The following is a 15,824-nucleotide window of genomic DNA, read 5'->3' on the forward strand; positions in this document are numbered from 1 at the left end:
GGTTGATTTGGAGCCTTTGTATGATGTCATCAGTGATGCCAGATGAGATGCATTAGCTAGCTCTATATAATGAGCCTTTTGTACACACTTTCTAGTTTGAATCAATCAATCTAGTTTTTGCATCTACATTCTACCTCTATTGTGTAATTAACGTTCTCATTGGCATGTTAACACCATGAATACTTCTCTCTAATCCTCCCTAAACTCTACAAGTGGTATCAAAGCCAACAGTTCAAAAACCTAGGCCTAATTAATCACTTCTCTCTTAGATCTTGAGCATTCTTGCATTAGCATCTTCTAAGCTAGGGGGCACCGTTTCGACCCTCTACAACAGGACAAGCCGACGGGTACCCCTTCCACCTCAGCTTCGCCACTGACAGCCCTTCCTCTTCCCTCTCCGCCTACCCCCCTAGCACCCCCCCCCCCCCCCCCCCCCCCCCCCCCCTCTATCCCTCACGTCATCGCCTCTCCTATCCCATCCGCAAGCCCCCCTGCTCCGTCGTCTGCTGCCTCTCATACCCCACAGCCGGCCCAGGGGGATAGGATCTTCTTCAGCAGCTAGGAGGTCTCTTGGTAGTGCCTTTGCCATGAGCCACATGGTGAGGGAGGAGCAGCCATACCTGCGGACGCCCTTGTTGGTGCAGGAGTCGCCTTTTGTGTCAGTCTCTCGTGGGCTGACCAGTTTCGACATCCATCGCCGTTGGGACTTCTTGCCTACGACTTCACACAATTTCTCAATGACTCTTCTCTCGATTTTGAGGCCGCTTGCTTCAGAGTCCACATACTGTTTCTAGGAGCTAGAGGGGCAGAGGCCCTGGACACAGTGGTTGATTTCTCCTTCCGTGGCAAGGATCAAACTAAGTGGACTATGGATTCAGTGATGGACTAGCTTCAGCTTCAGGATCTCGAGTTCTCTCACCACACGCGAGACTTGGGGGTGACAGATTTGATACAGACCCTGTGGCCCTTAGCCAAGTTTTTTGTGACACCCAAGATACAGCACGATGTAGGCACATTGTGGTACACTTTTTTGCGGACACGTAGAGTACACCCTAGTGTGTATATATACATGAGGACCCCTGGACAAAGGATGTAGGCCTACAGACTGCAAGCTCTTCTTAGGCCTCGGTTGGACAGTCACTACAAACATGCCTATCTCGAGATTGCTCGGATACGAATTACTCCCCATCCAAGCCGGCCTCGAAGATAGAGAGGTTGGCTACAGTTGCAGCATTGGTCTTTTGTAACAAACTTGGACACTCCAAGTCAAGATTCTACCGCGACACAGCAGAGATTCACTTCAAAACAGTTCACAATTCACACTTGAGTCGACAAGCGGAGTTCCGTGCCTAGAGATATTGGCCCCAAAGACTGGCGCCCCTTTCGGTATTTCTTTTTGTATTAATCTGTGTTCAAAGTACAAGAGAGTGGGTAGGTGCTCACTCTTAGACTCTGCATCCAGATGCTCTTGTGCATATCCACTGCACTAGATTTGCCCATGCTGAAATCGGGGTTCTATCAGAGTAGACTATGCTAAACCGAATGCTTCAAGGTAAAGGTTCACAATCTGAGGAGTATCTGTCAGGTCCTCCTCCATCCACTTCGCATCCAATGCGGGATAGTTCTTGAATTTAACCAAGAACCGCCTTATCACTTTACCTTTTATCTTTCTATCTTTATGTGTCAGTATCTGTTCTGGAACAAGTATCTCCTCGCTTTCCTCCACTTCAGGTTGCTCATCTGGCTCCCCATCATCGAGCACATCGCCTTTATAAGGCATCAAGAGATTCACATGAAAAGCATTGTGAATTCTCGAAGTATCGGCAGCTTCAGTCTAAAGGAGACACCCTTTTAGACACCATTTATCTTTTCTTTTATCTGGAAAGGTCCATAGTATCTCATGGTAAGCTTTGGAAAAAGCCGCTCTTTTCCCTTTTTCTTTTTGAGGAGTGCCTTCTCAAAACGTAAGAGCACCCAATCGTCTTCCTTTAATTTCAAATCGCGACGGTGTTGATCTGCTGCCTTCTTGTGTCTTTCTTGAGATTTCTCTAAAGCCTCCGGGACCTTGGCAAAAGCAATGTCCAAGTCCCTCGTATACTGGCCGGCTTCAAAAATCTTATCTTTCCTACTTAGGAAGGGTGGAACCTTCGGAGTACGTTCAATAATCTCAAATGACGCCTTCCCTGTCGAAGACTGGATCGTGTTATTGTAGGCAAGTTCCACCAAAGGCGGAAACTTTTCCCATTGAGTCTTCTAATCCGGAATGTAAGACTTCAATAAATCCAGTACGACTGAATTTGCAATCTCAGATTGCCCATCTGTCTGCGGGTGGAAAGTTGACGAGAACTACCACCTCATTCTTTATTCGATTGAATACATCTGAAAAATCTGGATTTGTAGCGTACTGATCGACCATGTCCTCGAAGCTTCTATGATGAATCGCCGAAATAGCCAAGACCAACTGCTTTCGGGACAAAGCATCTGCCTCCAAGTTCTTCTCTCCCTGCACATGGACAATCTGGAAGTGAAACTGTGACGAGATGTTTGCCCATCGCATTTGCTTTTCCGATAGCTACTTCTATGACAAGAAGTAGTGTAAACTCTAATGTTTAGTGAAGACCGTAAAATCGGCTCCGAGTAGGCTCCGAGTAGGCTCCGAGTAGGTAATGTTGCCATTGAACAAAAGCATGGATAACCGCCTTTCTCTTTCAAAGTCTTAAAGGCAATCACCTCTGTGGGTCCACACGAGAAAGGGACTCCTTCCTTTGTTGATATGCAAAGGGGAAGCAACCTCTGCAAACTTTCTAATGAACCACCGGTAGTAAGAACATAAGCCCAAGAAGCTTCTAACTTCATGGACATTCTTCAAATCGGGCCAATCACATATAGTCTCAATCTTGGCCGGGTCCATCTGCACTCCTGCTGCTGAGACGATGTGTCCCAAAAAGTGTATCTCTATTAAGAAAAATTCACTCTTCTTTGCATTGATCACCAGCTTGTGATCTCGCAATGCCTGAACGACCTGTAGCAGATGTTCTCTATTTTCTGCCTCATCCTTGGAGAAGACTATAATGTCATCAAAGAAAGTGCCAACAAAAGATCTGTACTCTCTAAAAATCCTATCCATCATTCGGTTAAAGGTCGCTGGAGCATTGATAAGGCCAAAAGGCATCACCAAAAAATCATATAAACCGAAGCTCGTCCAAAAAGGTGTCTTGTAGACATCTCCCGATGCGATTCGGATCTGATGATATCCGCTCTTCAAATCGATCCTGCTGAAACAAGAGGATCCTTGTAATTGGTCAAGAATATCATCGATCCTTGAAATCGGGAATTGGTTCTTGATGGTGATTTTATTGAGAGCTCTATAATCAATGTACATTCTCCAAGATCCGTCTTTCTTCAAAACCAACAACACCGGAGAGCAGTAAGGTGAAGTACTCAGCTGGATGAGATCCTTTTCCAAAAGGTGTTTCACTTGGTTCATAATCTCTTCATTCTGGACTCGGCTCACACGGTAAGGTGGCCGGTTCAGTGGTGTGCTTCTAGGTATCAAATCAATGGTATGTCCTCACGACGAGTTGGTGGCAACTCGCCTGGCAGGCCCTCAGAAAAGCAATCGGCATGAGTGTGGAGAAAATCTTGGTGTTTTTAGCAAGGTCAAAACATATTCGATCTTCAATCATCATTCAATTCTCTCCAGAAAATCAAGTAAAGAAATTGAATTTCTAAGTACAATCTTTGTGCCCTTCATTTGTCAAAGTCGCTTTCTCATCCCAATAATCAACCAAGGCATTGTTCTTGTGGTACCAAGGGATTTCGAGGAGGACGTCACAACCTCCCAAGGGCATTACGTAGAAGTCGTCGTGCCCTAAACACCCCTGACATAGCAAACGAAGTTTGCCAATGATCGGTGTAATGGCAACATCCCGTCCGAGTGCCGCTAGAACTACCTCCGCCTGTGGCCTCAACCTGTCGGGCCTAATTTCAAATCGAGCCGCTAATTCAAGTGAAAAGAAGTTGGCCTTGGCTCCTCTATCAAAGAAATTGAGGGCTTCCTGATCTTTCACTTTGCCCTAAGTGCGGCAAAGTTTTGTACTTTCGTTCATCTGATTCGATTCGGGCCCCACATAATGTGGTACCAGTTCTGTTTTCATCTGCCTTTTCTGTCACATTCCTCTGCTTCTCTAGAACTCTCTAGCCTGTCTTCAGTCTGTTCTTGATGTGCCTTGTTGGAGCACTCTCCGGAGATGTGTCCAAATTCCCCGCAACCAAAACACTTCCCCTCTTTGAGATAGATAGCCCTTTCTCTAAGAGTCCGTCGGGGACGTGTATCTTTCTTTTCTTTGTCTCCTAGGAACTCTTTCTCTTTCTACTTTCATTGTGAGAGGTCTGTTGGGTTCTCTGAGTCGAGATCTCATCAGTCGGGTGCGTCAAATTTCCCGAATGTATCGCAAAACCCCGTTTTGCATGACCCATCAATTCTTGAATAGAATTTGACTTTTGTTCCAAGCAGTAGTCTCGGATCTCTGTAAGAAGTCCGCAGTAAAACAACTCAATTTGCTCCTTAAAAAAGACCTTCATAAATGAAGAGGTTGGTAGAAAAAGGTTGCAAAATATCTCTCAATAAGCGTCCAACGAATCTCCCTTGGTTATCCGAAGATGATTCCAAGCAGTTCGTATATCTCATTCGTACTCCTGAGTCAGCCAAGAAGAAATAAAAAGCCTTTTAAATTTCAACCATTTAACAGGAGCTTTCTTGTTTAGTAGAAGGGTGGACCACCATGTTCGAGCATTTCCCTTGAAGAAAGAGGTAGCCCTCCAAATCTTGGAGTGCTCTGAGTAATGCCCTCCAGAGAAAGCTATGTCAAACTGCTCTATGAAGACCAAAGCCCTTGAAGCATCTCAGAATCCAGAAAAAGTGTCAAACTTAATTGACTGTCCACCTTCTTTAAATTCTCTAACTTTCTTGCTTTTATCTTCGAGGAAGTCATACTGGTTGGCTCTGTAGAAGTGCTTCTTTTCATAGTGTTTGTCCATGTCTTTCTGCGAGTACAGGTTCCGTTTTTCTGTTCATCTGTCTTTTCAGCTTTCCTCCCTACCTGAGAGGAGAAGCAATGGCCACACGCCATCTCGGGTAAATCTTATCAATCAGGTGTTTTGCCCATCTCGGGTCCTTGGAGTACTTAATCAATCTGTTCAAAGATATACCAATCTGCAGTTGATATTTATAGTCCTTTCTGGCAAACTTGTTCAAAAAAGAAAATTTGCCCAAATCTTCGTTCTTTCTTCAGTTCCCACGCCGGATTTTCAACTTTTCTTTGCCTTCCCACTGAGAGGTGTCATCTCTGTCAGATTCTTCACGAGAACCCATGTGTAATCTGGGATTCTTTATGGCTTTATGCACTGCAAGACAGAGCGATGAAGACGAGAGTACATCCGATACGCAATGTATGAAGGGTGAAAGTGGCTAATAAGTCCGAGGTTGGGACATGAAGATTCTTTCCCAAAAGCTGTGTGCGCTTGTCACAAAGTGATGACGTGGCAGACAGCAAAAACCCTAATTTCTGCCAGAAATCGTGGAGACTGAAATTTTTTATTTTTTATTTTTTTTAAATGATGAGCGACGCAAATTTTTCTTTTTCTCTACAATATGAGAAAGAGAGAGAGAATGCTTTTGCTTTCAAGTTTTGACTCTCTGTGAGAGAGAGAGAGCAATTGCTTTTGATTTGAAGCTTTTGGGGCTCTGCTTTTGGGCATCCCTTGTAACATTTAAATTAGTGGTGAGGGCCTCACTTCTCAGAGCATCTGGACGCAGAGTCTGAGAGTGAAACCCTAGCCACTCTTGTACTTTGATGATTGATTAATACAAAAAGAAATACCGAAAGGGGCGCTAGTCTTTGGGGCCAAGGCACGGAACTACGCTGGGCCAGTGCAAATCTATTGTGATCTGTGAATTGTTTGAAGTGGTTATTTGGTGCTGTCGTGATTGATTCTTGACTTGGAGTGTCCACAGTGGTATCAGAGCACGGCCGATTTCTCTTCTACGGGAAATCCGATCCCCAAATATTTTTTTTCCGCGGCACCTATGGCTTCAGGCAATGATCAGTCGACTCCCTCTGCATCTGGAGATGCGGGCTGCGATCACAACGAAGATTCATACAGAGAGTATGGCCCACCTCGGCCTACTCAGGCGGAGCGGCGAGAGATGGAGCGTCGCTAGTTGATCGGTGATGCAACAAAGATGATGCTCAATTTTGCGAAGGACCCAAAATTTGCAAAATATATGAGCGAGACTTCTTTTCAAGAAGTCTATGAGCAGTGGCAGAAAACCACTACACCCACTCTCAAGAAACCTTATGCTCACAAGAAATATTCAGAGAAGGAATTAGAAGAGGTGGTTGATGCACGGATTGCTCAGCTTTTTGACCCGCAAAAGAAAGCCAAAAAGCACGGCAAAAAGCAAAAGAAAAGCATTGACTTCCCAGGATATTTGGGTCGTCAATCGACTTTTGACAAGGCAAAGAAACGGAAGAAGCGTGTTCGATTTGAAGGAGTACCCAGTTCTTCTTCTTCTTCTTATAGTTCTTCTAGCTCTTCTGACTCGAGCAAAGAAGACAGAAAAGGCAAAAAGCGAAGCAAAAAGCAACGCTTCAGAAAGGGCAAGAAAAAGGCAAAGAAGTCTAAATCTCGCCCCGTGAGTGACAGTTCTCCAGAGGACTCGTCTACAGACAGTTCGGACTCTGATGACAGCAACTTTTATGCAAAGAAGAAGAATTTTTACAAAGCCAACCAGTATGACTTTCTGGAAGACAAAAGCAAGAAAGTCCGAGAGTTTAAGCAAGGTGGACAGTCAATTAAATTTGACACGTTTTCTGGTTATAGAGATGCTTCGAAGGCTTTCTCTTTTGTACAGCAGTTTGACATCGCTTTCATAGGAGGGCGTTACTCAGAGCACTCTAAGATTCGGAGAGCTGCCTCTTACTTTAAGGGGAATGTTCGAACTTGGTGGTCCACGCTTCTATTAAACAAGACTACGCCAATTAAATGGCTGAAATTCAAGAGGCTTTTTTTTTCTTCTTGGCTGACTCGAGAGTATGAATGCGATATACAAACTGCTTGGAACCATCTTCGGATGACTAAGAGGGATACAGTGGACGCTTATTGCGTGCGATTCTGAAGCTCTTTTCTACCCGCCTCTTCATTCAAGAAGATCTCGTTCAAGGAACAAATTGAGCGGTTTACCTTGGGTCTTCCTACAGAGACCCGATACCACTGCTTGGAACAAAAGTCAGCTTTCATTCAGGAGTTGATGAGTCATGCGAAACGGGGTTTTGCCATTCACTCTGGCAGTTTGACCTACCCCACCGATGAGATCATGACACAAAGAGCAGAACAGACTTCGACAAATGACAGTAGAAAGAGGAAGAGCAACCCAGAAAAGAAGGATGCACGACCCAAGCTCACTCCTCAAGAGAGAGCTCACTTCATCAAGGAAGGGAAGTGCTTTGGATGCGCGGAAACTGGGCATATCTCCGCGAAGTGCCCTAAAAAGGCACAAAAAGAACAGAACAACAAGGACGACGAAAGGCCTGAGAGTTCGAGAGCAGTTGAGGAACGTGGAAGAAAAGGCAAGATGAAAATAGGACTGGTTCCAGATTGCGTGGGTACCGATCCCAGCACATTGGACGAGAGTACAGAACTTTGCCGAGCTTGGGGCAAAGTGAGAGGCCAAGAAGCCCTGATCTTCTTTGATGGAGGAGCCAAGGCCAACTTCATTTCACCGGAATTGGAGGCCCGGCTCGAGATCACTCCCGATCGGATGGGACCACTTGCGGAGGCAGTTCTAGCGGCACCCGGAAGGGACGTAGCCATTACACCTGTCATTGGCAAGCTTCGGTTGCATTGTCAGGGGTATTTGGGGCATGAGGACTTTTACATAATGCCTTTGGAAGGTTGTGATGTCCTCTTGGGAATTCCCTTGTACCACAAGAACAACGCCGTGGTTGACTATCGGGCGAGGAAAGCGACATTGACCACAGAGAAGGGCAGAACCATTGTACTTGACATTAAACTTAAGGGCGAGTCTGTCCCTATTGTATCGGCTTTGGCCATTTCAAAGTTAATGAAATCCAATCTGTTTGTTTACCTGATCTTTATCAAAAAGTTGACTGATGAGGATAGAGGATAGGACAAATATGTCTAAACTTGATAAAGAACGCCAAGATTTTCTCCACTCTCATGCCGATTGCTTCTCAGAGGGCCTGCCAGGCGAGTTACCACCCGCTCGTCCTTAAGATCACACAATTGATCTGATACCTGGAAGTGCACCACCGAACCGGCCACCTTACCGTGTGAGCCAAGCCCAAAACGAAGAGATTATGAACCAAGTGAAAGACCTCTTGGAAAAAGGTCTTGTCCAGCCTAGTACTTCACCGTATTGCTCTCCAGTGTTGTTGGTTTTGAAGAAAGACGGATCTTGGAGAATGTGCATCGATTATAGAGCTCTCAACAAAATCACCATCAAGAACATATTTCCGATTCCTAGAATCGATGATATACTCGACAGATTACAGGGATCCTCGTGTTTTAGCAGGATTGATTTGAAGAGTGGATATCATCAGATCCGAATCGTGCCGGGAGACGTCTACAAGACAGCCTTTCGGACGACTTTTGGGTTATTTGAGTTTTTGGTGATGCCGTTTGGCTTGACCAATGCTCCTTCAACATTTAACCGGATGATGGACAAGATTTTTCGAGAGTACAGGCTATTTATTGGCACTTTCTTTGACGATATCATTGTTTTCTCCAAGGACGAGGCAGAACATAGAGATCATTTGCTTCAAGTCTTTCAGGCATTACGAGATCACAAGTTAGTGATTAATGCAAAGAAAAGTGAATTTTTCCTACCAGAGATACACTTTTTGGGACACATTGTGTCAGCAACAGGAGTGCAGATGGATCCGGCCAAGACAGAGATTATCCATGATTGGCCCGATTTGAAGAATGTCCATGAAGTTAGAAGCTTCTTGGGATTGTGTTCGTACTACAGGCGGTTCATTCGAAAGTTTGCAGAGGTTGCTTCCCCTTTGCATATCTTGACACAGAAAGGAGTCCCTTTCTCGTGGGGACCCACAAAGGGGACTGCCTTTCAGAAATTAAAAGAGAAATTGACTACGGGACCAGTTTTGACTTTGTCAGACTTGCAAAAGTCATTTGAAGTATATTGTGATGCTTGTGGTCGTAGTCTAGGTGCGGTCTTAATGCAAGAAGGCCATGTCATTGCTTACGAGAGCCGATTCTTCTCAAGGCTAGAATTGACAGCACAAATTTATGAGAAAGAGCTTTTGGCGGTTATCCATGCTCTTACTCAGTAGCGGCACTATCTACTCGGAGCGGATTTTACTGTCTTTACAGACCATCAGAGTATACGCTACTTCTTGTCACAGAAGCAGCTATCGGAAAGGCAGATGCGGTGGGCGAACATCTTGTCACAATTTCACTTCCAGATTGTCCATGTGCAAGGACAGAAGAATTTGGTGGCAGATGCTTTGTCTCGAACGCCGTTGGTTCTGGCTATTTCCATGATTCATCATAAGAGCTTCGAGGATGTGGTCGATCAATATGCCACGGAGACGGATTTTGCAAACGTTTTCTCACGGATACGGGATGGGGAGACAGTAGCAGGATATTCCATTCGGGATGGCTACTTGATGAGGAAAACCACGTTGTGCGTTACACAGCCGTTGAGGAAAAGGTTATGACTGAATGCCACTGTCCGCCTTTTACGGGTCACCGCGACATTGCTACCACCATGAAAGGGGTAGAGAGATACTTCTTTTGGCCGAGACTTGAGAAGAATGTGGACGAGTTTGTGCGCAGGTGCTTTGTATGCCAAAAGGTCAAGTTTGACAGGCATAAAGCACAGGATTGTTACAGCCTTTGCCCATATCCACCCACCCATGAGAAAGTATTGCGATGGATTTCATTTTTGATCTCCCGAGAACACAGAGTGGTCACAATGATATCTGGACTGTTATTGACAAATTTAGCAAGCAGGCTCATTTCATCCCAGTGAAGAAAACAGTCAAGCCGGATCACTTAGCGAGATTGTTTGTGGCCCAGATTTTTATATTACATGGCATGCCCAAGACGATTGTCTCCGACAGGGACCCCAGATTTACGAGTCTGTTTTGGAAGGAAAGCAGTTCTCGTCTTCTTTCCACTCGCAGACTGACGGGCAATCTGAGATTGCCAATTCAGTGGTTTTAGATTTATTGAAGTCTTATATCTCGGATTAGAAGACTCAATGGGAGAAGTATCTACCTTTGGTGGAATTTGCCTACAATAACACAATACACTCTTCGACGGGGAAGGCGCCATTTGAGATTATTGAAGGTGTTGCGAAGGTTCCACCCTTCCTGAGTACGAAAGATAAGATTTTTTTGAAGCTGATGAGTACACGCGCGACTTAGACACGGCTTTTGCCAAGGTGCACGAGGCTTTGCAGAAATCTCAGGAAAGACAAAAAAAAGGCAACGGATCGCCATCATCGCGATTTGAAATTGAAAAGGGAAAAGAGAGGCTTTTTCCAAAGCTTAGTATGCGATACTATGGACCTTTCCAGATCTCTGAAAAGATCAATGATGTCTCCTTCCGACTGAAACTGCCTGACACTTGGAGGATTCACAATGCATTTCATGTGAGTCTCTTGCAACCTTTTAAAGGTGATGTGCCTGAAGATGGGGAGTCCGATGAGCAACCTGAAGTGGAAGAAAATGAGGAGATCCTTGTTCTCAAACAGATTTTGGCACATAAGGACATAAAGATTAAGGGTAAAGTACGAAGGCGGTTCTTGGTTAAATTCAAAAACTATCCTGCATTGGATGCGAAGTGGATGGAGAAGGAGGACCTAGCAGATGCTCCTCAGATTGTGAACCTTTATCTTGAAGCTTTTGGTTTAGCATAGTCTACTCCAAATGGAACCCCGAATTCAGCTTGGCCGGAGATCTGGAGCAGTGGGTTGTACAAGAGGGGAGTTACTCCGCTCCTTTGTCAACAGATGCCTTGATTTTTAGAATACTAGAGTCATTGATGTCTCTTTGAGCTTCAGGGATACTGAGAGCTGACAGTATTCTACTGTATGACTTTGAAATAGAATTCCTGAATATGAAACTTATTTGTCATTGACTTGTTTTTAAGTGCAAGGAGAACTGACAGACAAAATGACTGCAGCATTTCGGTCTGAAAGATCTCGAATAGACATGGTTGCAATAGGGGTTAGTCAATCGGGCATCTATGAGGTCCTGAGTGGATCTAGATGTGATTGCTAACTGCATTGCCGATAAACCATGATCTAAAGGTCCGAATGAATGTTGAATGTGATTTGTCATGTGATGTCAAGTGATGTCCTATGATGTCGTGTGATGTGACTATCGATTGGTACATGTGCTGGATGTGCGTTCCTAGTGCGTCGGTACTAACAGTGAGTGTCTGCTAAGACAGTTTATGGCTTTCGTCTGTTTTGCAGGCATAATCGAGGGCAATTACAATGCTTTTAAGAGGGGGGTATGTCACATATGTGATGGCATGGCTGCCCTTGTGTACACACACACACACCTTGCACAAAGTTGGAAATGATGATGAGACTAGCTGAATTTGGGCCCTGCTGATGTGGCACTGCAGACCCGAGAAATCCGGAAACCTGCTGCTGACATGGCAGTCCGTAAAATCCGGCGCAGATTGCGGGCATCCATCCTTCTGACGTGGCAGCGCTTTGGGGCAGCTTTTCAGCTACGCAAAACGGTTTGTTTTTGGCTACACAAGAGATAGAGAGAGTTAGAGCTTTAATTTATTAAAAGCTTTCTTTATTGCCAAAGAATGGCTTGAGAGATAAAAAAGATGGAATCTGCTTTATTTTTCTAAGCTTTTGAGTTTACCAGCTTTTGGGGCTCTGCTTTTGGCATCCCTTGTCCAGTGTCGAATCAATTGTGAACTGTGAACTGTTTGAAGTGATTATTTGTGGTGTCGTGGTAGATTCTCGACTTGGAGTGTCCAAGTCTGTTACAAATTCCGTATGCTGCCTTCCGGGATTTGCGCCTGTCCGTACGGTGCACTGCCACGTGTCTCTGCAGTCAGCAATTCAGCCAGTGTGTGTGTACCATGGGTAGCCACGTCTCCAGTTTGTGACATGCACAGAGTTAGCCTGAGCAGGAGTTGGAAGAATCGCTTTGCTGCAAGCCTGTTTCGGTCCTAGGAACAACTACGGAGTGACCTTGAGCAACACTAGCCCACATGGATTGGCGCTTGAGGCAGCCTCTTGTTTGGAACCCCATGGTCAGTACACAGCGAGGTCACTTGGTAGCAGGCCTCATGTTTCTTGGGGTCCCATGGCAGAGGGTCCAGCTCAGTCTCCATGAGCTCGTACTCATGGAGACTGGCTACAGTTTTCATGCCTTCTAGAGGAGATTCAGAGCATCCAGCTACAAGGCATGAGGGGGGTGCAAAGCATGTGTCAAGATATTACAGAGGTTATACCTGATGAGTGGCATACCCCTCTTGAGACAGCACCTCCCGGTTGGATGGGGGCTTTCACGCGATTTGAGGTCCCCATTGCAGTTAGGGTTTGCTCAAAGTCAGGACCTTGCATGCTTTTCGAGGTTTAGGGAGAGGGCATCTTCACAGAGTCTTAGTAGAGGCACCACAGGTTGCAAAGTGTTGTTTTCAAAGGATCCGAGTTGTGGGCTTGTGTCATAGATCCTGAGATTTTGAGGGATCCTTTCTCTTTAGTCGATCATCCAGGGACCCTTTTCTTCTAGTACACACCTTGCTTGGGGCGCCACATACTGACAGCACGGAGAGAGGCTCGCCCTGCTGTAGCACTTCACTCGCAGGAGGAGGGTCACACAGCAGAGTTCTTAGCAGGGTTCTAGGAGCGCCTGTGGGACAGCACACAGCCGAGGAGAGTTACCATGTTTCAGTGGCTAGTTGCACATAGAGCTACTGCAATTGAGAGTTGGTTGGTACACAGCGACTTCTCAGCAGCATGTGCAGCCTGTGGCCACCCACTGGAGACTCGGCATCACTGTCTGTGGGACTGCCCCATGGCACAACAAGTTTGGCTTCGCATGCCAGCACTTTCCACAGCCCGCCAGTACAATTGGGGTGTTGCAGCCTGGTCCACACTTATGGGCCCAACGCTTCGTTTTGAGATGGCTTCCATCAGCAGGATGACAGTGATTCAGAAGGGTCGGCCTACACTCCAGCCCGCCACAGAGCTCCTCCCTCAAGAGTGGTGCAATGATAGAGTGGTGTTAAGAGCCCGCTGCTTTCGCATCTTCGAGGCTCGTCCTGTCCCTTTGGCAGAGATTGTTCGTGATATCTTGCTGGAGCTGATCCATGCACTTCCAGGTCAGTTTGAGAGACTTCAGGGAAGCTCTAACCGCGTGCGGCAGTGCCACGAGGCCTTCTTCGACTTTTGCACCCTTGATCCTTCACCATGGTCCATGGCGTGGCCTAGATGGCGCTACCGGCCTCCAGTGTGGTTGTTTCCTCCTCCCATATCCTTTATTTAGGCCATCATTGTACATAACTCATTTTTCATTTGGAGAGTCTCCCCTCATGCTGATGTAGCCCCCTCTGGTCAGGGCAATTTGTAGCCCACTGGGCAGTCTTATTAAGTAATAGAAGGATCTTTTTCTTGGGGGAAAAAAAAAAGTGAAGAACCACCCCTGCATATGACATGAGTTGGAAACCACTTTGCGGATGCAATAATCATGCAAAGGAAAAGGCAAGCGCACCGTGCATTTCTCGATCTGCAGAGAAAGAAATATCCCAAAAAGTTGAAACTGGTAAAAAAGTATCCTAGAATCTTTGGTTGTATGGCTCAAGGATGTTGGAGGATTACATATTTTTGTTAGAACAAGCCGAGACAGTGTCTACTTTAAAGGTCTCGTCAAGGAAGCTGGGATAAAGAGCAATGTTGAACTCATGCTCTGGGACTATTAGGTCGCATAAAGATATGGCACCCCATCATGTCATTGCACTATCCTTGACAAAAGAGGTAACTCTTATCAATTTGAATTCTTATGCAAAATTGCAATTGCGAAAGAGAACAGCAAACTGTTCAAGAGATTTAAGGGCCTTCTGGGAATCTTGGACACCTGAAAAAGTAAAGAACTTTACTGTGGCACCACCGTTCTTGAAAGGTTTTGGACCCAAGTTAGCAGGAGGTCCTGGATAATAATAATAGTGATGATGTTGCCCATTTGATGAAGGAGGAGAAGGTGGTGGTGGTGGTGGTGGTGGTGGTGGTGGCAGTGGCGGTGGAGTCGAAGGTGGAGGTTCAGAAGGCAATGGTGGTTGCACTTCAAGAGTAACATGTGGATGCTCTCCCCATGCCATTCGGTTGAAGCCATCTCCCAAGAATTGAGAAAGATCTCAAGAGCTCTATCGTGAAGAGGTAGCAAGGAGAATTGGAGAGGGGATAGAAGAAAGAGAAGAGGAAATTTGAGTATTTTGTTGAGGAAAACCTCTCTCTCTCTCTCTCTCTCTCTCTCTCTCTCTCTCTCTCTCTCTCTCTCTGTGTGTGTGTCTGACTTCATAGGAAAGACATGAGCAAGTCAGCAAGAACGTTGATCATTGATCATTACCTTCGATTCCATGCTCCACGATTACGTAGAACCGAACCATCTTCCATGATCCACCAGGGACCAATCTCATAAAAGCATCCAATGAGACTGGAGCAACCAGGACCCCCATTAAGCCATAGAAGCCACGGGGTATCTGCAAGAGGCACTTGAAGCTGTGCCGCCTCATAGAAGATGTAAAAGAGCTTTGATTTACTTGTACCACTGATAGGTAAATATCCAGACTTTGTAGGCAAAGCCTCTTTTGGCAAGCCCTTTCCTGTGATGAGATCTTTAGTAGGCAGCACCTTCTTGGCCTTCACATCATCCTACAGTTTAGCAAACTAACTAATAAAACACTAAGACAAGCGAACCCCACGTCACAGAGAGCGTGATTACAAGAGGCCATACATCTCACCTTATTATTGGATTTTTCTGCAAGAACATTGACCTTCCTCCCTCCCGCAGTAGTACGACCCATAGAAAATCCAGTGATTACCATAAAGCTTGAATCTCTTCCTGTCATGGAACATGATGATTTCAAACAGGACAAGCCTCAATTTGAAAAAGTGTGTGTGTGTGTGTGTGTGTGTATGTAGCTGTACACATTTTAAGAAAACGAAGGAACTTGCTTGCAAATTTCTACATAAGTACTATCTGCGTGCATGCATTTGTGTGTGCAGATTTCTACGTAAGTCCTGTGAGTGATTGGGTGCCATTAATGTAGATGCTAATTAAACGTGATTAATTTTTAATTACCTGTGAAGCATGTAAACTTTTCCTCGCATGTTCGTAGGGAATACGTATACTCCGGCGCTCAAAAGAACCGGGTAATTTTTTTATTAAACACTAGCATAGCCGCCGCCGCCTCTCTCTCTCTCTCTCTCTCTCTCTCTCTCTCTCTGCGTCACTGTGTTCTCGGACGTTGTAGGCGACACCCACTGGATGCAGGAGAGGCTGACGCGTGGCCCGGGGGGGGGGGGGGGGGGGGGAATTCGCTCCCCCTGTTTATTAGTACTAGTATGGCCGGCCGCCTTCGACGGCCTCTCTGTTCTCTCTCGCGGCAAGTCCCAACCAATGTAGTGGCAAGCATGATGGTTTTTTTTCAATAACCCCTGACTAACAATATTAACGTGAATTCTTTTGCCCATATTAGCAAGTGCAAGTGTACATGATTACATTTGGGCCTTGCCTTCA

At 45.7% G+C, this 15,824-nt stretch overlaps 1 protein-coding gene across 2 annotated transcripts in view; it reads right to left on the reverse strand.

Moving 5' to 3' along the window:
- LOC147419512 (serine carboxypeptidase-like 50) overlaps positions 1-15,432 on the reverse strand; it is a 32,693-nt gene extending 17,261 nt beyond the window's left edge. Inside the window, exons 1-3 of one of the 2 annotated variants that reach the window (XM_086505359.1) lie at positions 15,387-15,432; positions 15,046-15,146; positions 14,652-14,956 (exon numbers count right to left, since the gene is read on the reverse strand). In XM_086505359.1, the coding sequence (XP_086361485.1) occupies positions 14,652-14,956; positions 15,046-15,129 (389 nt within the window). In that variant the 5' untranslated portion in view covers positions 15,130-15,146; positions 15,387-15,432. Of the gene's footprint in view, positions 1-14,651; positions 14,957-15,045; positions 15,270-15,386 lie in introns of those variants that run through there. The other variant, XM_086505358.1, reaches the window with a different exon arrangement.
- Between the last annotated feature and the right edge of the window lie 392 nt (positions 15,433-15,824).

Source organism: Adiantum capillus-veneris, chromosome 29 (genome assembly GCF_014529385.1).
Source record: "Adiantum capillus-veneris isolate H3 chromosome 29, ASM1452938v2, whole genome shotgun sequence".
NCBI classification, from domain to species: domain Eukaryota; kingdom Viridiplantae; phylum Streptophyta; class Polypodiopsida; order Polypodiales; family Pteridaceae; genus Adiantum; species Adiantum capillus-veneris.